Genomic DNA, 21,486 nt, shown 5'->3' on the forward strand with positions numbered 1-21,486 from the left:
GCAAATTGTGAGGTAAATAGGTGTCACGACAGCTAAGAGAGGGGGTGATTCAATATAAAAACGGTAAATACAGCCGACAATTGCTCAACATACGATCAAAATCACGATTCCTAATTGTCCAGAAACACCTACACAATGTTATCCCCTATCAAAGTAGCCGCTACCCAGGCCGAGCCATGCTGGAACGACTTGAAAGGCAGCGTTGCCAAAACGACACGGCTGATACAAGAGGCTGCGGGTAATGGTGCCAAGGTCATTGGCTTTCCTGGGATTTTCATCTCAGGATACCCATGGCGAGTTGATCTGCCGAACTTGGCCGAACTTTAACTAATTAAAATATGCCTAGGACAATTTGGGCCAACTCACCTGTTAGCAATGCTGGCTTCATGAACGAATATTTTCATAATTCCCTTGAAAAGGAGTCTGAAGAAATGGAAGAGATCAAAACCGCCGTTCGTGAAGCGGGCGTCTTGTGCTCGGCTATAGTGAAAGATATAAGGGATCACTCTACATTTCTCAGGTAAGCCAAACAATCCGAGTATGCTACTGCAAGTCGAGACACTAACTTTGCTATAGTCCTTCATTGATGAGACCGGCACTATTGTTGGCCATCGACGGAAAATCAAGCCAACCCACGTGGAGAGGGCATACTGGGGCGACGGCCAAGCAGAGTCCATCAAAGCTGTCGTGCCTTCATCCTTTGGTAACATTGGCGGTTTGAACTGTTGGGAGCACACTCAGCCTCTACTACGCTACTATCAGTACTCTCAAAATCTGGATATCCAGGTGTTCAGCTGGCCCTTGTGCTGGGATCCTCTCGAGGGTCAACCGTGGCCATATCATTTGACCCCTCCGGCCTGCAACAGGTTTTCCCAGGTGATGGCGATGGAAGGAGCCTGCTTCGTCCTTGTCTGCTCGCAAGTCCTAACGGAAGCCGGAAAGCTCGCACAAGGCTGGAAAACTTCTAATATGCTCGATGCCCTGGTGGTGGTTTCAGGATGATCTATGGGCCTGACGGCTCTGAACTTTGCAAAGCTCTGCAGCCAGGAGAAGAGGGTATTCTGTACGCCGATGTTGATCTGGAGATGCGAGCCATGATGCAGCAGAATCTCGACTTGGTGGGGCATTACTCGCGGCCGGACTTGCTGACTCTCCGGGTGCAGACCGAGGCTGCTGTTCCGGTTGAACGGAAAGAGCGATCACAGTGAGCGTTGCTCGTTTTAGTTGAGGGATGAACAGAACTATTTAATGCATGATTTTGAGGTCTGCTGCTATCAGAAGCTCAACAAGATTACCTAGAAGAGTGCAAAGCTCTCTTAGTTCTAAAGTATCTCGGTCAAGCCGGTGAATAATGACGGATCAGGGTATGCCCATGTGCTGTTCGTGGTATCTAGATCAAATAGACCGATAGGAATGTTGGCCTTATTGAAGGGTTGTTTATTTTAGGTTGGTCCAAATCTATCTCTTCAAAGCCAGAAGGTTGAACGAGTGTCGTTGTTTTGGCTGCTAGACAAGTACCGGGCACTTGTTGCGCATCTCCGCCGCTGGTATTTGCCGAATCTTCCTTTTCGGTGGCATTGCGAATATTTCTACACGATCGGAACTCATTTGTAGACTTTCATATGCTTTGCAGTTATCCCTCAACCTTTTCGTCATCAACGATTCTGTCGCTAGCCGATGAATCAGCTGTGTTGCCGTAACAACATCCCCCAGACAAGATTTACTTTCATCAGACCCTGCGTAAGAAGTTTCAAGGAGTAGATACGACATAGCGGTCTCCGTGGAATGGTTAAATGTCTTGTGTTGCACATGATAGATGTCGGTTTCTCTTGCTAGCGCCGCCAAGACTTGGATCGAGTCTCGGGCAACCTGGACGGAAAAGTATAGGTATCAAGACGGTTATATAAATAAAGTAATATATAGATAATAAAGAAATTTACATATGTTTATACTCAACGCAGTCTCAAGCCTGGTTTCCAGTCTCTCATGTTCTTGTTCCATCACTGCATTTGACTTATGCAACTCTCCTGTCTCTCCCACCCATCGAGAGAATCCTTGGGGTTATCTTGTCCTACTGCGGAGTCTCCGTTCATCGAATACTCCGTCATACTCTCAGGGGCCTCGTGGAAAACCGTTGAGTCCGAGCCCGCAATACTTTCAGAATCAGAATAGGACTCAGTGTCCGTGCCTCTTTCAACGATGTTGCTCGCTTCGAGAAGTTTTTGGCGTGAGCTCGGTTGGGCCTGCACTGGATCTTCCGCGGATGTGTGAGACTCTTCCACGATGGAGGATGGTAACGGGTCGAGGGAGGCCCCAGAAGACGGTGAAGGGACGTTTCGAATTGCCTCGATTGGGATTCTGCGGAGGCGCGGAGGCTCATATGGGTGTGAGATATGGTCTGGCTCTTCATGCTGAAACCGTCCACGATCATAAACAGCCGCCGCGTCGCCGTAATGACGCTTCCCGCCATGAAAACCAGAGCAGTCATCACTTTCCGGTGTTTGTCTCCTGGTCGGGTAGTATGGGGGATGTCCTTGACCAAATGGCGTCATGTGCCTAGGAGCATACCGGTTTGGCTCCATGTTGAGTCGATCCACGACGGCTTCAGTTACATGATCGACAAGAGCTTGGAACGGTAGTTTGCCATGATTCCGATAATCGTCTTCCATGTATCTTCCGCCATGTCGCCGTGGAGGATGTTGAAAGGATTGGTAGCCCGGCATGAAACCCCAGTCGTCGGAAGTGTACCCGAGATGGTCTGTCATGTCCTCTTCGTCTTCAACACTGTCACAGGCCCTCCTTGGCGCGTCAGGAACAGCAGGAGGAGGCTCTGCACAATCCATTTGGCTGCCACCCTGTGATGATGAGCTTTGTGATCGAGAGCAAGTGGTATCAGGAACCGAGGTGCACTCCGCTTGGTGAGGAGGCGATGGTGACCGAGGCTTTGACCTTGGCTCTGATACAAAGGAAGAGACATGGTCGCTCTCTTCTCTTGGCGGAGAGACGACGAGGCTTTGTCTCAAATGGGATTTGATGGAGGTTTGTACCGCGGTCAGCATCAAGTCCTTGTCCATCTCAGTGTCCTGAAGAAACTTTTCTTTTGACAGAGAGAGAGCCTCTTCCAATTTCTCCAGCATCAGATCCATGGCTTTTCTTTCAAACTTTTGGGTCAATCTCTCCCTCTCTTCTCGTTCCGCCATCTCGGCCTCTCGCTCAGCCTCCAACTCGGCCCTAACTTCCGTCTTGATCTGTCTCCTTAGTTCATTCAGTTGTCGCTGCTCCTCTCGTTCTGCGTGCCGTTCCTTTTCGAACTTGATTAAGGCGTCCTGCTCACCCTGCAGTCTTGCCTGCTCAATTTCTTCCGACACTTTTTGTCGCGTTCTTTCCAGCTGCTCCTTCGCTTGTTGGATTTCAGCTTTGGATGCCTCGCGGACACCATTTTCGAACCGTTCCCTTTCCTCCCTGACCCTCCTCTCTTCTTCTCTGGCTCTCAACTCAGCAAGCTCAGCTTCCAGTCTGGTGATATTGGCATCGGTTCTTGGGGTTGGTGTTGGAACCTCTGTAGGGGGGGGTGGTGGTGGAGTGAGGTGGTGAAAATGACCAGACTGAGCAAAGGATTGTGAACCTGCTGGATACGAACCATGCATTCCTGGATTGTAAGATGCTGGGTTTGCACTGCTGGCCATCCGTTGGCGTCCGTAAGCGCCGTATGAGTTAACCCTGCGCGGAGAAAAGTCCTCTCCCTCGAGGCCTGTAGCTGCGTAGGGTATCCTGTGATCTGGGTAGAGATTGGGAGGATGTTCTTGAATCCTCTCTTGCCGGGGCTGAAAAGGCTGTGAAGAGCGGGATCCGCGCTGTGGCTCATGGAGTCGGTTGTGTCTATTGACATTATTTGAAACCAAGGGTTGACCATTATGACTTTCGGGTCTCGAGGGGGCATGTCTGGTCTGTCTGGGGCCCCTCGCGGCAATATCCGAGTCGTAAATCTCAGCGTCTTCCACGTAAGCGACCCTCACGTCAGTCTCACTTGTGTATGTGCTTGTGTCGTCCGAATCTTCTTCTGGTCCAGATCTTGGAAGTGGACGACTTGGGGACCGCTTAATCAAAGGCATGTTTGTACAGCGGAGTAAAGGATTAATCCAAGTAAGGGCAACACGATTGATGGTAGCTTTTTGTGTGGTGTGGGACGAAGGGGAGCCGTCATAAAATAAGACAGAACGGCAAGTCAAATGAACAGACCAAGCGAGAAATCCAGATGAACGCCTCGCGGAGCCATGGATGCAGGTCTCTTTGACACCACCCTCTTCCGCTTGAGGATTGGCAAGCCGGTGAGCCCTCATAGTCGAGCTGATTGGACAATATCGGCCAACAATGCCTCGCGAATACGCGCCCTTACTTGATCCAGTGGCTGGTTGCCTTGCATTTTGATGCAAGTCAGCGACAGCCGACAGGAGGCGAAGCCCTCCCCACCCCCTCAGTGTCCCAATCGCTCGATTCCAAGGTAGAAATAGTGGTGCTTTCGCTTTCCGCTCCCTCTTCCCCCAGCCTTATGGAGAGAACTATTCCAATACTCAACAGGGCACATCTGAGAACCTTCGGAAAACTTGATACCAATATGAGCGCCAGCCGCCGACCATCGCTCCCAGAGAGCGCGATGCCGAACATGTCCCCGTCGCTTTCCGCAGCCCACAATAACTCGACTGGCCGACAGTATCTAGCCTTTGGCAATGGCCCCCAGAACTCTGTCAGCGACAATGGAGTTCAGCTCAATTACCTCGGTCATCATACTACTGGTACGCTCCATCCCGCACCTTAGCCCAGAACACTCACTGACTGTCGTGATAGTCAACATGCCACCAGATGTGTGGATCTTGGTTCAGGAGCTGATTAACTCTCGGAAAAGTGACAAGGAACCATATCGTAAGTCAGCCCCCGACTGTCAAACTCCAAGCATTATAGTGTTGACTTTTTCTCAAGATGCAATCGTGGCCAAGTGGCTCACACAGCAGTCGGGTCAGCCTTCTATAGCCCCTCGCGATCGCCAACTCGATCTCCTCGGCCAGGTCACTCCAGGAACGGGCAGATGGATTTTATCCACGAGCGAGTTTCAAAGGTGGAAGGATTCTTCAAGCCCCGATCGCTTTCTCTTCATGCCTGGGACACGTAAGAAGCCGGGGCACCATCACTCTTGGCTTGGCTAACTAGAGATGTTGCAGTTGGGTCAGGAAAGAGCATGTTGATGTGAGTCTGCTGCACAACATGGATGTGGCTGGCGTTCGCTAATGCATCTTTCTCTTCTAGCTCCATTATCATCGACTCCCTCGACAATCAATGTCGCCAAACACTGGACACTATCTGTATTTATTTGTTCTTCCACGAAAAGGATGCAACGGCTCCGCTGGCAAGTAACATCTGGGCAAGCCTGCTACTGCAGCTGTTGCAAAAGCAAGCACCCGGAGGTATCGCTAACGACTTGAAATCCGAATTCAATGACTGTCTCCAAAGATCCCATCCTCTTCCTCCCTCAAGGTATTACTGGCTCTTCAAGGCTCAGGCAAGCATCTTCAAGACAGTCTACTTGGTGATCGATGGGCTAGATAACTGTCCCAACTCGTCATGCGAACCGACACAGCGATTGGTGTTGGATGCAATCAAGGACCTTTCGAGCAATGTCAGAACACTGGTTAGCTCAAGGACAGATCTTGACATTCGTCGCCTGAAACCCAGCCAGACACTGGTTGTCACACCCCAAAAGCTGGATATAATTGGCTACGTCAAAGCTCGCATCGAAAGTGACCGGAACCTTCACTGCGTGCTGAAAGAGCACCAGAAGATTGATTGGGTGACACAATCAATCACCAATGTGACGTCGGCGAGTGGAATGTCAGTTTCAACTTCTGGATTGCTCTCGTCAGCGCTGATAGTGCGTTCAGGTTTCTTCTTGCCAGACTACACCTGGACACGCTGAGCAAATACGGCACCATGGAACACATCGAAAAAGCCCTCTCTCGACTCCCAGAAAATCTGGACAACGCTTTCGAAGGGGCGATGCAACAGATCTTGAAGAAAATCGACTTCGAGAGAGAGCTAGCCAGCCATGTCATTACTTGGATTGTGCATGCTAAGGTTGATTTGACCATCGGACAAATCCAAGACAGCTTTGCCTTTCGCGAAAACAAAACAGACTCCTGGAAGGCCAGCCGACCACCAAGAGACTTGTTGGTGCCGGTTTGCGCTGGCCTGGTGGTCGAAGACCAGGAAAAAGGCACCCTGCGGCTTGTCCATGAAGACGTGAAGCGCCATCTCGTGGATGGTATCATTTGCAAGTCTGCCGACCGTGAAATAGCCAAAACCTGTCTCTTATGCTTGCGAGCGGACGACCCTGACGGCGGGTTTGTGACCCCGTTGTTGGACTACGCCTCAAATCACTGGGCACATCATTGTCCCGATAGTCAAGACATGGATTCGGAGATGGAAATTCAAATCATGAAGTTCTTATTCAGCAAAAACAAGTTAACGAGGGCTTTTCGGAAGATACCGGACGAACCTGACCGGGCTGTCGACGGCATGACTGGCCTACATGCTGCCGTGTTTTATAACATGAGAGCCCATGTCAAGATGCTGATTAAAGCTGGTGCCGATATCAATGCTCAGTGTTCTGATAATCAGACTGCTCTACATTGGGCCGCCACACTCGGTCGTCACCAGCTTGTCAAGGACCTTGTTCGCAGGAAGGCGGATCCCAACATTCCTGATGCTTCTGGAAACACTCCACTTCACAAATGCTTGTCAGGGTCGACGTCGAGCAACCCTAAAATCATACAAACCTTGGTTCAGGGCGGAGCGAAGCTGGACATCAAGAACTCCAAGGGCCTTACTCCTCTATCACTGGTGATTCGGTATGGGCCTACATCGCTGGCTGAACTACTTATCACGAGCCAAGACGATGTGAATGCTGAGGTCATCCAGGAAGGATGGACCTCGCTGAGAGAGTTGTTCAACCATGGCCATGAGATGGCTGACGAATTCAAAAAGAGCCCCAGAAGCAATAGCAACTCCTCTAAACGTGGATGGAGCCCCTTGAAACGCGCCATCGATAGCCATGTTCACATCTTGATGCAGCTTTTGTTCGACAGAGGTGTAGACCTCAACCGCCCCACCTCAGACAACTGGCTGCCTTTGATACATGCTGTCAAGCATGGAAAGTCCAAGACGCTTCAACGGCTTATGGACAGGAAGCCCAACCCAGCCAACATCAATCTCAAGGACCCTGATAGCGGAATGTCTCCACTCTGTTTGGCCTTGTTTTACAATAACGGCCCCATAGCTCGGCAGCTGATAGAGGCTGGATCCGATCTCACAGGGAAGAATGGCGACAACCACACACCCCTTATTCAAGCAGTGAAGAACAGTGACCGGGATATTGTCTGGCTCTTGCTAAAGAACAGAGCCCAGCCCAACATTGTTGACAGCGAGGATTGGTCTGCTCTTCACTACGCCATTAAGGGCAAGAACAAGGATATTGCCTGGCTGCTGATGACAAAGATGACAACGCAAGCAAACGGGAGGCTTCAAGCTAAGAATGGGTTGCCATTGCTAGATCTCGCCCTCTCTGCAAATGACCTGTCGGTCGCTTGGCTATTGTGCCAGCATGGGGCTGACATCCATGCAACTGACGGGTTGGGGATGACGGCTCTTCACAAGGCCTGCCGTGAAGGCAACTTTCCCCATGTGCGATTCCTCCTGGATATGGGATCAAAGATCGACCTCAAAGATGCGACAAACTCTACGGCGCTACACCACTCCGTGCTACGTGAACTGGAGGACGTGGTTGACCTCCTAGCATCTAGAGCATCACACGCTGGAGGTCTCGATGAGCAAGACAGCAAGAACAACACAGCTCTCGTGCTGGCCACCATACTTCAGAACCGGGGAATGGTGGAGTCCCTTCTCCGCTATGGTGCTTCATGCGATGTGCAGGATCAAAAAGGGTGGACGGCGCTGCATCGTGCCGCCAGCCTTGGCTTTAACGATGGACTGAGCCTCATGGTGGCGAAAACCGGCAACATCAACCTGGCGGACAACAAGGAATATACTGCTCTTCATCATGCCGTGAATGGCAAGGATGCCAATGCTGAGACCGTGGATATTCTGTGTGCTGCGGGGGCTGACTTGCGTCGACCACAAGGAGACGGGTATTCGCCATGGGCACTGGCGCTGTCTCTGAAGAAAGACGACATCGCCAACAGACTAGCGTTCTACGCAAAAAAAGCGCATAGAATGATGATGGAAAACAATTGAACCTGTGGATGGGTGAGCCGTTGTGGTAGAGGCAAGGTGTACATGTGGTCCTTTATGATTTGATCGATAGTGAGGATTGATTCGATTTGAGGTATCTAGCACTATGTAATACAAATTGTTCCCTCACTTTTGATAAAAGCTGAAAGTGCCTCCGCTGAACGACCCATTGATTTGCGTAGCCGTGTCGGTCGCAACGTTTTGATGCCCCGTCCCGTTGTGGACGAACTGCCTCCCCGACCCCGAGTTGTTTAGAATGATAGGTGAGCGACATGACTCATCGTTAACCTCGATCTTGCTTATTAATCTTTCCATCTGTTTCCTCGTCGCAGCCTTGACAGCCTGGTTAGTTGCCAGAAGCTGCAAATCCGCCATGATTCCCTCCATCAAGGTTTCGACCTTTTCCGCCTGTGGGATCGTTTTCAGTGCTCTCAGGTATCTTTCAGCTCGGGAAGCCCGGGCGGGTACGATAACGAGCTGAAAAATGTCAAGAAGGACTGCAACCCTATCGGTGCACTTGTCCAGCACAGCGCTTAAGGAGGCGTGTGACTGGGGGTCGAGAGCATCCTCGGCGAGACCGTCGGTGGCCAACTTGAGGGTGTCTTGAACCAGGGGGAGACGCGAGGCCGCATCACGGAAGGATTGCGGGATATCCGACGCATCTGCAGCGGTGCGGTATATTTTGATTGACGCCTCGATGATGGTAATGATAGCCGAGATGACACCTGTTACTTCGGCGAGTGCCATTGCGCTCCTTGGCCTGAGGGGACCAAACGGATTTGAGATATGGCGTTGATTGTGCAGCGAGAGAGGGGGTCGGTCTGTTTTGCAGGCCGACTTTTGAGCTCACGAGGCACACCGGTGAGCTCGAAATGGCTGTGGCAGTGTTGATGCTGGGCAGTGATGAAAATCAGGCTGTGAGCAGATGCAAGCGAACGGTTGAATCACAAGGCGGCTGCAGAGTGGCTTTTGTAATTTTCGCTGCAGCATTGGTCGCCAAGTCTGACTCGCTGGTTCGCCCACAACGACTGACTGGGGCAAACCCCAAATGTCAAAATGTCGACTTCAGCCTCAGAAAGAAGCTGCAGTTCGCCGAGAGTCGCCTTTGGGCGAGGCTGTGCGCCCTCCCGGCCTCCAAATACGGCCGCATTGCCCATCGGCCGAGCCGGTTCCTCGCTACCTTCACTCGTTCAAACTTCGTCTCCTGTTCCTGACCAATCAAAACCTCATCATCATGTCGCCGAATGAGACCTCCAAACCACAGGTGCTCATGCAACTCGGGATGCTCAACGCAGCCCTTCAGATGATGGTAAACCAGTGCGGTTCAATTAAGGACGCAGCAAATCAGCTGGAGGTCTTCTCAGTTGTTGCCAAGCACCTCCCGTCCCTGGTTGATGTCTTCAGCTCCATCCAAAAGCGCTTGGACTTAGGTACTGCAGAGGCCGATGACGCTGGGATTAGTGACAAGTACTCCGTCATTCGCCAGGCAGCGCTTGTGTGTTGCGAGCGCAGTGGAGATCTCCAAGGGCTCTTCCATGCGGTCGGCGAGAGCCGAAACAAGACTGAAGCTTATCGCAGCGCCGTGGAATGTGGCAAAGGGGAGCCGTTGGAGATGGTGATGATGGACATGCTCCAGAACGCCATCAGCGTAGCCACGCCCCCACTCGTCGAGGACGAACAAATCACGGCGCTGAACAATGCGCTGGAAGAAATCAAGAAACTCCCGCCTTCTCTGGGAAACGAGCCTCCGAGCGCCCGTATTACTCTTCACAACCACGGCGCAGGGAACCAGTTCTACCACGGCGGCAAGGGCAACATGAACCATTGTTCGGGCGGGTTTCAGGTCACTGGCAATAACCATGGTGCGACGTATAACCACGGCCCGATGGGGAACAAATAAAACTGAGACATCAGGTGGTTGAGGTTCAAGTTGGACGTGTTGAGAGAGGTGCAGCATGCTGAAACTGGCTACAATAGTGCCCAAGGCTTGGTAACGAATGAACGATAATGTTGAGAAAAGTGAGAAATTCCACAATACACAAAGTCAATGTTTTTCTCTGGAACGTTCGTGAACAGTCAGTCCCCTTCAGTGGTGTTGGTCCATTGTAATTACATGCCACCACCACCTTGATTCCCTCAACCGAGAAACCCGGAAGGTAAGTGCATGCATACTCAATTAACTCATTTTCCTTTTCATGGCTCCACGCGACTTGACCCTCCAACTTCCATGTTGCTCTCCGAGGGCGTACCATCCAAGCCGTCTGATTTCCGACCCGTCTTGTCAAGCAGCCAACCGCGGAATCGAAAATGAATACCCAAAATTCCAATGCCAGCCCACAGTACTGCCTCGACTGAGTATATGACTATACCCAGTATATCAATCCTCGGTGCAAAGGCCAGTGCCAGGATCGATACCACGTCACCTCCAGCGTCAATAAACACGAGCAAAAAGAAGATGCCCTTGACAGATCTCGATTGGTAAATCTCCCAGTAGTACCTCAAAACTCCACACCCCAGTAGGACTGCTGCAAGAACGACCATGAGTGTCATGAGCCACTCAATGTACCTCTCCCATGCATGCCGTAGAGCAAAGTACAAGCCAGCCTCGACACCGCCGATGATTGATGGAGTAGCCGGGCAAGCGAGCAGAATCTTGACGAGTGCCCACTTGTCTTGGTAGTACTTGCATTGGGACCAAGCAACGAGACTCAGGAAGATGAGGATATGAGGCTGGACCTGGAGTGCAACATTGAGGTTCTGGACCACGTTGTAGACGCCAAGCGGCATACCAGCAAAGGCCCACGAGAGGTACATGAGTGGATGAAGCCCATCGGTGCTGTGACGCCGATAGTTCTTGATAATTTGGGGCAAGAGCTATTAAGTGATGATGATTAATTCTAGTACTTGTTTCAACTTGTGGAAGCATATGCCTGTACTCGCCTGTATAGACTAGCACACGGCTCCAGCCGTCCCAAGCATGTTTGCGGCGACAGGGTTGTCCATGGCAGAGGTGTGTTGGTGGCCTCGATTGGGAATGGTACTTAGATCAACAACAATGAAGATGAGCGATAGCAGCGAGCTAATCTCTGCGAGAGGATCATGAGTGATAATGAAGATTCGAAAGAATTCATTTCTTGTTCAGCGTCCTCTTTTACGGAAGCTCAAAACACCATGGTGATGTTGGACCAACCAATCACAGGACAGCGCTGACCGAGGTCGGCGCTCAGGTGATGTGGAACTGACCAATGAGCGCCATGGCCCTAACAACTTTGTCTTGACTTCGGTCGAACGCTCCCTTCTTTTGTTTTCCTACAACAAATCCAAGCCTTTGACAGGACCTCTTGGTTTACGTTAAAGTACCTCTACTACTCCCATCTATCAGCACCTACATGCCTCTTCCCTCCGACGCCTCCACTACGACCAGATGGCTCGCCGTCTCTCGTCGTGATCCCGCCGCCAATTTCACCGGCAGTTCAAGAGGCATTTTGACATTACGCCAAGATCCTTCGCGGCATCGATCACCAAGGCCCACATAACGTTTGATGACAGCACTGTGTCGCATCCAGACTGCCAACCAGACCTACTAGACTTTGCACAAGATTGTCCACACATACATGTTCTCTTACCGAATCTCCCTTTCAGTTTGGATGTTGGCGACGGATTGGACGATGTCTTCTTCACGTCGCCTAATATTCGGGGCCATTCAGAGAAAGCATGTACTGAACTGAATCAGTCTGAGACTTGGGACTTCGATCTACAACAGCTTCTGAGCATTGAGGACATGGTTTATAATCTGGGGGACGAATAGAATTAAGGTAGACCTCCTCTCGATCAGAATTTGCTTGTGCTTGGGAGTATGTACAGGGAGACCGATGGGTTCCCATTATTTAAGAATGTACGGAACGCAGAAGTACCAGTTCCGTAGTGATGACCGCCAAGAAATTATTCAAACACGCTGGGGTTCGGTGCGCTCAGATGCTAGGTGCCGAAAAGCAAGGGGCCGGTCGCGACGAAAAAAATCAACAAGGGAGGGAGTTGTTGAGATGGCAAGCTTGGCATCAAGGTATCGGTAGTTCAGCTAAAACACTGAATGTCAAGCAGTTGTCAAACTTGGTCCTTCGACATCTAATCTTGGATGACAACACAGCCGTTTCACCTCTCGCAAGCTAAATGCCTCCGAATCAAAGCCTGTTGTGAGATCGCGTTTTTAAACCAGTGGACATGCCACCCTTTTGTCCACTTTTTGAGTCCCCCCTTCGACTCCTCTGAGGCATTTCTGTCTTGTTCAAGACGGTCCCACCCAAAGGGAGACCATGGACAATCATTTTGAGCGCATGTACAAGTACACGTCACCACCTCTGTCTTCCTGGGCAAGCTTTTCCGCAGAGTGATTGGTTGTCTTTGGCAAACAGGAGTGGCGCGTTGCTTTCTGCTTCGAGATCTCGATGGTGGGAAGACACTTCGTAGGACGTTCTGGGACTTGTTATCAAGTCTCTAAGGCACTTTTTTACGTAAATGTTGCCATTGGACTTGGTCATCCACAATTGGCCGTGAATTAGTTCGTCGCCCTTCTACAACGTTCCCCGCCGCCCTGTGGAACTTGAATCCTTCGGTTCAGGGCATGTCTCGTCATGTAACTTGGCAAGGCCGGGATCATTGACAAAAAGACTTTCCACCTATCCATCATGTCAATGGCCTACTTGATCATGTTTTCAATTTGGACCTCCCTGGTCTGTCGTTACCGGGCTCGAACCGAGTTTAATGAGCGATTTGCAGATTCTCTTCCGTTCCTCTCTGGCAACTGGCAATGCCGACTTAGACGAGGCGGGTGGGTCAGTCCTGGCGCAGGTTGAAGCCTACTCGGGCGGATACAGCTAAGGAAGTCAACGCAGGCGGAGAGACAGGTTGTCCGTTGTGTGTGCTAAGACGGGGAGTGGTGAATTGGCCAACTACATTGAGGAGAGTGAACCAGAAGAGTGGCAAAGGAGCGGCATCCTAGCAAATAGCAATACATAACGTCGCTACTCATTAGAGTATTGGTGGAAACGGAATGGCCAAGCATTTTCAAGACCAGCGGGCCGGGCCGGCGACGAAGGGGCCTGATCCCCTGGGCGAACATCTGTGCAGGTGTAAGTACCTGTTAATTTTAGACGAGTCCAGCATATTGTGACCATTATATCATACCACTCTCCCGTGTATGCCCGACCAAGCCCTCTCCGGGTACACGACCAAGGCAGAATAACAGTCTTGCCCCAATCATATCAGACGAGCCAGTGATCACTGGGACCCAGTGGCTCGTAGGACTTTCGAGTCGCAAGCTAGTCCTCCAACAACATTAGATAATGTCCTTCGAACTGAAGCATACTTCCCCTAAGCGAAACGCCTTCGATAGGGGACCAGAACAACTCCAAGTCATAAAACAACATGCTAGAGGCCATGCCATCTAGGGCTTGATGTTCCACTTGACCTTGTACAGAGCCTGATCCTTCCGAAGCTTCTTGCTCACCCACATCTGGGGTGATGCTCCACGCGCGCCCCAGATCCCAATCAATCTCGGCAGCGGGGGGCCGAAGGATCGCTTAGATCCCCAAATGGTTCCATCTGCGCGCTTAACATGAGTGTACAAGGGGCTCGTAGATGCGAGCATGGGATGGTCTTGGCTCCAGTCAGCTGACTTGACGATGCCATCGAGTTCTAGATCACATATTCAACTGTCTGTTGGTTCGACGGGGGCTTTTGAAATGCTACGACAGAGCAGGGAGTCCTGGTTAAGAAGCATAAAAACTACTGGAAACAGCTAGCCGATGTATTAGTTTGCATGTTATACGAAGCGACGTATCGGATGCGGCGCAGCTTCGCGGGCCCTTGCCAGTTGATTAGGCGGCCCTATGAGCTGAAGCGTATTATGCCGGAAATTTATGTCCTGCGGCAAATAGTTGCAGGCGTTGAATGAGCGCTTCGGATCGTCGCCTCAAACATCTAGACGCCAACGAAGCGACACAAACGCTCGGTCAGTGAATGTGAAATTTTGCGCTCCTATGGGATGATTAACTTCCATTTCATTAGTGGATTTACTTTATTCTAGAAAGTAGACTTGTGGCACAGTTAGCTGTAGTAGTCGAGACCCATCGACAAGTCCGAAACCCTTGCTCGGTATGCTTGGAAGCTATTCGGATCAGACTTGCCGAACATGAGGATCACGTAGAGAGACATCATGAGTTTTAAGGCTCATTATAGAATGAGAACATCCAAGTTAGACGGAGAATAGAAGTATAAGAAGGCGACGAGCTGCCACCATCTCTGTTGGCTTTTCATCCCTCATCACCAGCACCAGCGCAACATCCACAACATCCACAACCAAACAAATACAAAACCACCAAGGTCTCCGACACAATGAAGGTCACCTACTTCCTCTCTTTCCTCACCCTCGCCTTCGCCGCCCCCGCGGCCGAGGAGGCCAGCCTCGCCGACTTTGAGGGCGTCGTCGACACTACCGACCCCGTCATCCAGGGCGCCTGGAACGCAGGTGTCTCTTACACCGAGGGCAGCACTGCCGTTGAGGCCCGCGACGAGTCCACCCTTCAAGCTCGTGCTTGCAAGGATCGTAAGGGTTTCAGCCTGTGCATCGCCGTTTGCAACACGGGATGCGCTGTCGGATGCCGCTGTGGCAGCTGCTTCGCCATTTGTCGTAAGTCTTTCTCTCCTAAGTTTGGCAAATACAGGTTTACTAACTGGTTCGTAGCCCAGCAGTGCAACCAGGGCAAGTGGAAGGGCTGCTGGTAAATGTTCTCCGTGTGATTTTGAGTCGCGAGCTTCTCCAGGGGAAAAGTACAAAAGCACGGGTCTTGAATTCAATGAGATTTACAGGGAAAGTCTTTGTATGAGGCACATGGCTGTCGGTACCGTTGGCAGGGCACTTCATAGAGACTCATAATGAATATAATGATCTGGTCGGCTACCTGTTAACTGGAACATCGAGGCCGTAATCACACATTCATGTAATAAGCATATCATTTGTAGCTAAGCCTTGCCATAAGTCTTAGCTTCTCCTCGGAATACCTAAGGGCTGGGGTCTCCATGTGATGATGACGATTTAAGTATGATAAATAAGGGGTATCGCCTGCTTAAGACCAAGTTAAATAATGAGGGGCTTTCTTTGCCCTGATAGTATATTTTGCAATGTCCATGGGCAAACCACCATTCAAGCACGCCTGTCCAGGGCAAAGATAATCACTCACGAGACCCCTTGTCAAGAGTGTTGTTGAGCCAGACCCTAGTTGCATGGTGCCCTACAGAGCGGTCCATTTTGAAGGCGAGATGCAGTCTGCTCTTGGGTTGCGCCAGGAGAGTTTCACAAAGGAAATCCAGTCGAATTTCACCAACGGATGCCCGCTCCCCATTTGCATACTCAAAAATCAGGCCACTAATTTGCGAATGGGTCGCCAACTTGACCTGACAAGGTGTGACTTCTACTACTTCCTCGAGAGACGCAGCAGAGTAGTAGTCAAGAATGCCGTGTGTTTGTGGATATGACATCGGTGTAGGCATCGACAAGGTAGCATTCGGATTGCCCATGTCCTTGGCACTCAGCTGGTGGACACCCAGACGTGAGTGGCGGAAGAAGAGGCGGCTGGGTGTTTCTGGAATAGCAAATAGCTGCGTCCAAGCTGGGTGAATGCTCCCGTTTTGCATCAGCAAACGGGGTGATATGGGAAGACCCATGGCAGTCTGTCTTGCTTTGTTTGTCCTCAACTTTCCAACTGTCAGCGAGACTAAGCGTAGCAAGTAGACGGCTGGATCTTACCAATAGGCCCATGTGGCTGTGAATCTTACCACGGCGGCCCCAGATCTCTGAGATGCGTTCCCCAGGGCTCATTGGTAAGTGCATCCAGACAGCACGGGGATACGCTACTGATAGTTCTTTGTAGAATGCGAAATTCTCACCAGCCCTGTGTGCGTGTAGCGTCATTAGTGTGCTGCCCCAGCACGCAGAGTATCCTATCACATCGGGATCATTGAGGGTCAGAGGAAGCATCCGAAACGTGTTTATTTTTGGGGCATTATCAGGATAAAACTTCAAGAAATGAAGCTCTCGTAACTGGGGTAGAGTCATCGGTTGACGCCATAACTTGGTGGAGACGAGCGATGTCGAAATGGTGTGGCGAAGCTTCAGACCCTTTTCGCTATTTTAACGAATGTAGGCGCGGGGTCGTGCCCTTGGGATGAAGGACTCATGTCGGATCTCATTTTGACTCTCCCTGAGGTGAGAGGGACAGTCCGCCACCAGAGGCCGCTTTCGGGATGCGTAGCTGGCTTATAGTTCGTTTTCCCACTAAAGACCAACTCTCTGATGCCCAGGTGATCCTCCAAGACGTACAGGACCGTAGCAGGAGGCGACCCGGCAACCAGAATCTGGCGGGCTGTAGATGTCTCAATGGCTTGGTTCGATACGTACGAAACGTACCGGACACCTTCTATGTGGGCATACTCGGCCCAGATCTCCAAAGATATATCGACGTCGCTGTCCCGGCTGGAGCGGTTATCCAGATCTGAACGTTAGGTCAGTCTGTTACCTAGGAGACATTCCAGGCCACTTGAGCCAGACTACTTTGTAAAGCAGGTCACTTTATAGCAACCACTTTATGAAGGACCCACTTTTGAAGCATTGCCACCAAGTCAAACCAGACCACTTTAGCAGGACTTCTGCGCAACGCGCAACTCGACTATCTACCTGCTTTCCAAGTGAGTCTGCTTTTGACCTGATTGATGTCCTCTAGGACTCTCTTTTGTTTGACAAAGGCCCCTCTCCCTTGGCAGGTGGTCCGCGCGACCTTCATCAAGTGGTACTGTTGGCTGTCGGTTTTTGTGGGTTGTGCATATGCGAGCCATGCCCAAGCGAAGCGAGATCGACAAACTAACAAGAGAAAGGATACCATTGCTTCGCTTCAAATTATTCAGATCTTTCAGGAACATCTAAATATCCCAACACTCAGAACGCATCCTCAGGAATGGAAGAGGCGACGCGACACAGGGGACAATAGTAAAGCTCTAGGGTAGGCATTGACACCATATCGGATCTAGTGTCAGTGGACTGATATGTATTTTTGAGGCTTGGGACGGGTGGTAGCAGGGAAGATACAAGGTTGACAAGTACAAAATATACAGTAACCAAGTTTTGATACCTTCAGCTTTCCTCGAAACAGCTTGGGGCATGAGTTAAGCCAAGACGGTGGCCTTTGCAACGAGAGATCCAAGGTTGTATAAGCAGGCTCTGATGAAGTGTAACAAACCCAGCTCAAGAAAAACAAGAATGCAAAGATTCTGAGCCAACTTGAATGGGCATTGGTTGCGTGGCTAAGCAATCTTGTCAATTGATCAACGAGAAAAGTACAAACTAATAAGGAAATACTTGTTGCTATTCATCCTAATACCAAACGCGATACTGCAAAAGCTCCCCTCCTCTCTCCATTTTAGATAATGCTCCCGCAAACGAGCCAAGAACCCAGCTTCTTCGCCAGTCAATGGTGATTTTTGCTCCAGTTGGGATCTGGCAGCTTCTCCGCAAGACATGACTATATCTGCTAGACTTTGTCGCTGTCCACCAGACCGTAGGCCTGACACGGTCTCAGGATAGCTCCAGGGGATGTTTTTGATGGTCTCGTCCTGTCTGTAGAGATCAAGCAGATGGAGAATACCTCCGTAGGCGGTTGGTTTGGCGTCGTCGTCCCCTCTCAGAGCCTGGAGAAACCCTTCACACGCCAGCATGCAGGAGCCGGAGCCGCCAGTTGGCAAGCTCAGCGTACTTGCTACATCTTTTTTCCTCGCGGTGTTCATCGGCTAGCTCTCCAACCACGTTCAATAATATCTTCTGGAGGTTCCACCAAGCCTTGAGTCGTCAATATCGGGACGGTGCACGCAAATGCGTCCTCGGCGTCGCACAGCCCCCTTGCAACAAGAGCGCTTTGGATCTCATCAACGGTCTCGTTGCTAATACCACAACGCTCTCCATACTCTGTCACGTATGAGATTCCACCGAGATCCCTTACTGCCTGCCTTTCAGCATGGATATTTGCCCGAAGTAGGAAATTCATGCTGGTGAGGCTGTGCAGATAACTAAGCGCCGTGGCATTTTCGAGGATATATAATTGGACCATTACCTGCCGAAGGCACCTTGCTGCGTTTCAAATGTCGTGGGGGCAAGGCTAAATAAAGACTTGGCATTAATGGGATCTGAATTAATGATAAAAATGGCCTGCGCTTCATCTTACCTCGGTCGAATGTCTTGTGACTGAATTCTGTTAAACTATGGATTAACTCGTCTTTCCTGCTCCACGCTTTACCATACAAGCCATGGCCTTCAGCGGCTTTCGCGCATGGGATCTTTCCCGCGGCCAGCAGGAATTCAACTTCAATTCTCCGATTCAAAACAACCCTTTTCGTTCAAATGATGAGCTATGTAACGAGTGTTCACTACTCGACCTTGAGGCCGCCTTCGATCGAGCGCATAACCTGTACGAAGAAGCCCGTCGTGGACATAACACCCGAAAGCTCGTCACATGCCGTGGGCCAAACGGCCCAACCTACCTCCGGGACTTCTACTTCGTCACATCTTTTGGCAGGCGTCTTTCCGAGGAACGCCTCTGCAAGCTATGCTCTTTCTTCAGACAACATGCCCAAGAACCTGCCAAGGGGACCTACAAGTTGCTCGCAATCTGCAGCAGTGAGACAAGTCTCTTCGAGCCTCTGAGAAAGAACGCGAGGGGTCGGTGGGTCAGACGACCGTGGCGTGATATGGAATACAATGTCTTGCTGGCAGTCGTGCCGGAGTTGCATGGCGTACCGAGAACCGGAGTTCCTCTGCGATGGCTGGAGACGGAGCTGCCTAAGAAGGGCTCGATCTATCGACTAACCCAGGACGTGGAGGGTGAAGATGGCCGGCGACTCATCCTTCCAGAGCGACTGGATCCAAAGGCGGACATGGAACTCGTGGGTTACTGGCAATACACCTGTGGGGCATCTCACGGTTCACACTGCTCACCCAAGAAGCCACCCGGTGCGTCGCTCCGAGGGTTCAGGGCCATCAACTGCAATAAGCGACCTATGTCCCCTGAGCCAGTATCGTGGGGTGAAAAATATGCCGCGCTGAGCTATGTGTGGGGGCCAGGTGAGGAGAAGTGGCCGCAGACAATCAAGGATGCAGTGACAGTTACCAGGATGATGGGTTTGAAATACCTCTGGGTGGATCGACTGTGCATCGATCAGAACAACCTGGAGGAAAAGATGTTTCTCATTTCGAAGATGGATGCCATCTACGAAGGCGCCGAGGTCACCATCATCAACGCCGCGGGAGACGCTCGGACGGGACTACCTGGCGTGGGCAACACCCCAAGGACGCCGCAGCCTACAGTCCAGCTTGATCCCTTCAGAGGCAAGACCGTAGCCTCGAGGCCAACGGACGCGTACCTCGATCTTTTAAACGTCCGCCAAGTGGATTACGACGCAGAGACCCAAGGACACTCGATGTGGCTCGATACTTATCGACATGGTTTGAAGCAACATATGGAGATTCCCCTCGACGAAATGATGGGCCTTAGTTCCAGGACAGATGAATATGGCATCCCCGAGGACCACCTTGAATTTCATGAAAGCAACGCGGAGTATTTCGGCATCCCATTTGATGAGTTCATGGAGAAGCAGCTAGAGTTGGCTCGCCGCATTGGCATCCCGTTTACAGAGTTGGTGCCTTGGCTCATGAGAGAAACTGCCAGGAAGAAGGGGATCCCAGACGACCAACCTCTGCCGTCCAAGGTGCCCGGTGAAACCATGACAGATTCCAGCAAGCCCGTGACGCCGTTGCCCCCAGGCAAGATCCCAGAGAAGACGGTGCTCGTATCGACAATGCAAGATCCGAGAGTGACCATCCGGAATTCCCAATGGGCAACACGTGGATGGACATATCAGGAAGGGGTTCTCTCTAGGCGATGCCTAGTCTTCACCAAGGAACAGATATACTGGGAATGCCGCGGCATGGCTGTGAACGAGACGGTCAGATTGCCTTTGCCAGCTTTGCACGCGCCCACCGAAACCGGCCGCAGCTGGCTGTTCGCAGATTACATGCTGTCTGGCATCTTTCGTGGCGACATGCATGCCACCCCCGAACTCCAGTTTGGGTTCCGGTCTGAAGAGGATGACGACGGCCGAAGCCAAATCAAGGCTCTGGACGGCCATATCAGGTCCTTCACAGCCCGAAACTTGACCAACCCTGTTGATTCCCTGAACGCCTTTCTCGGGATATCGGCTCGGTACTCCAAGAATGCCGACAACGGCTTGTCGCTCCTTCTCGGAATCCCGATTTGGGCTGGAGCGTTTGCAGATGGACGGCCAGGACTGCAGCATAGCTTTGCCATGTCGGTGTCGGCTTGGTTCCACACCGGAAGCCCGGTAGAGCCTGGGTCGGAGCTCTACGTCTCTGGTTGTCCTCGGCGGTCTCAGTTCCCATCCTGGACTTGGATCGGCTGGCAAGGCCGTGCTGATTTCAACGGCGATAATACCGACCCGGGTGTGGAAGGTGATGATGAAGACTCCCGTGGTGACGACGCCCACATCGACTTTTTCGCCGCCATGACATCTCCAGACTGGGTGCGGAGTGTTAGCCACATTTGGTCCGCGGAAATGATGCTCCATTCCGAGGATGGTCGCTTCTCGACACTTCTCGAGGGGTTTCTATCGCTGCAGGATTTCAACGACTCAACCAAGAAATGGCTCCTGACTGTCAAGCGTCCTCTCGTCCTCAAACACCTGCACATGATGCCCTCCAAGTATTCCGAGGAGTGGATGCGACTGATGGGTAAACACGTCGAGCTGCACATGTCGGAGACCGTGACAGAGGAAGAGCTGAGAAAGGGTCATCAGTCTGGAACAATGGTGAGTGTCTTGGTGTTTGCGGCCACAGTGCCCTTTGTATGGGATGGCAGAGCGAGGTTCTTGGTCTTGCGGAGGGTTGATGCTGCTGGGACACGATGGGAAAGGATAGGAAGTTTGGTCTTGACTATGGAGGAACACTTGATGGATAAATATTCGGACTCGGAAAGCATGGTTAGAGATTTACCCGTACAGGCGTATAGCAATGACCTTGTAGTGGTGTAGTCCGAGGGGGGCCAGCTTGATCTAGTATGGAGGTAACCTATC

The 21,486-nt window shown here is 51.3% G+C and overlaps 7 protein-coding genes across 7 annotated transcripts; 5 read left to right on the forward strand and 2 right to left on the reverse strand.

Moving 5' to 3' along the window:
- Positions 1 to 135: 135 nt before the first annotated feature.
- NCS54_00451500 (Nitrilase) lies at positions 136 to 1,002 on the forward strand (the record flags this gene model as incomplete). Its single annotated transcript, XM_053150047.1, has 3 exons — positions 136 to 293; positions 347 to 452; positions 577 to 1,002. 3 exons carry the CDS (start codon positions 136 to 138, stop codon positions 1,000 to 1,002), a joined length of 690 nt encoding a protein of 229 aa, XP_053006022.1.
- Positions 1,003 to 4,615: 3,613 nt separating this feature from the next.
- NCS54_00451600 (NACHT domain-containing protein) lies at positions 4,616 to 8,301 on the forward strand (the record flags this gene model as incomplete). The annotated part of the gene is made up of 6 exons (XM_053150048.1): positions 4,616 to 4,793; positions 4,846 to 4,920; positions 4,978 to 5,163; positions 5,217 to 5,241; positions 5,302 to 5,883; positions 5,934 to 8,301. 6 exons carry the CDS (start codon positions 4,616 to 4,618, stop codon positions 8,299 to 8,301), a joined length of 3,414 nt encoding a protein of 1,137 aa, XP_053006023.1.
- A 123-nt stretch (positions 8,302 to 8,424) lies between these two features.
- On the reverse strand, positions 8,425 to 9,045 carry NCS54_00451700 (SesA domain-containing protein; the record flags this gene model as incomplete). Its single annotated transcript, XM_053150049.1, has 1 exon — positions 8,425 to 9,045. One exon carries the CDS (start codon positions 9,043 to 9,045, stop codon positions 8,425 to 8,427), a length of 621 nt encoding a protein of 206 aa, XP_053006024.1.
- A 301-nt stretch (positions 9,046 to 9,346) lies between these two features.
- On the forward strand, positions 9,347 to 10,198 carry NCS54_00451800 (SesA domain-containing protein; the record flags this gene model as incomplete). Its single annotated transcript, XM_053150050.1, has 1 exon — positions 9,347 to 10,198. One exon carries the CDS (start codon positions 9,347 to 9,349, stop codon positions 10,196 to 10,198), a length of 852 nt encoding a protein of 283 aa, XP_053006025.1.
- Positions 10,199 to 10,491: 293 nt separating this feature from the next.
- NCS54_00451900 (Hypothetical protein) lies at positions 10,492 to 11,112 on the reverse strand (the record flags this gene model as incomplete). The annotated part of the gene is made up of 1 exon (XM_053150051.1): positions 10,492 to 11,112. The coding sequence occupies one exon, from the start codon at positions 11,110 to 11,112 to the stop codon at positions 10,492 to 10,494; it is 621 nt and encodes a 206-aa protein (XP_053006026.1).
- Positions 11,113 to 14,691: 3,579 nt separating this feature from the next.
- NCS54_00452000 (Hypothetical protein) lies at positions 14,692 to 15,081 on the forward strand (the record flags this gene model as incomplete). The annotated part of the gene is made up of 2 exons (XM_053150052.1): positions 14,692 to 14,986; positions 15,041 to 15,081. The coding sequence occupies 2 exons, from the start codon at positions 14,692 to 14,694 to the stop codon at positions 15,079 to 15,081; spliced, it is 336 nt and encodes a 111-aa protein (XP_053006027.1).
- A 3,567-nt stretch (positions 15,082 to 18,648) lies between these two features.
- NCS54_00452100 (HET domain-containing protein) lies at positions 18,649 to 21,444 on the forward strand (the record flags this gene model as incomplete). The annotated part of the gene is made up of 1 exon (XM_053150053.1): positions 18,649 to 21,444. One exon carries the CDS (start codon positions 18,649 to 18,651, stop codon positions 21,442 to 21,444), a length of 2,796 nt encoding a protein of 931 aa, XP_053006028.1.
- Between the last annotated feature and the right edge of the window lie 42 nt (positions 21,445 to 21,486).

This window comes from Fusarium falciforme, chromosome 3, assembly GCF_026873545.1.
Source record: "Fusarium falciforme chromosome 3, complete sequence".
Lineage (NCBI taxonomy): Eukaryota > Fungi > Ascomycota > Sordariomycetes > Hypocreales > Nectriaceae > Fusarium > Fusarium falciforme.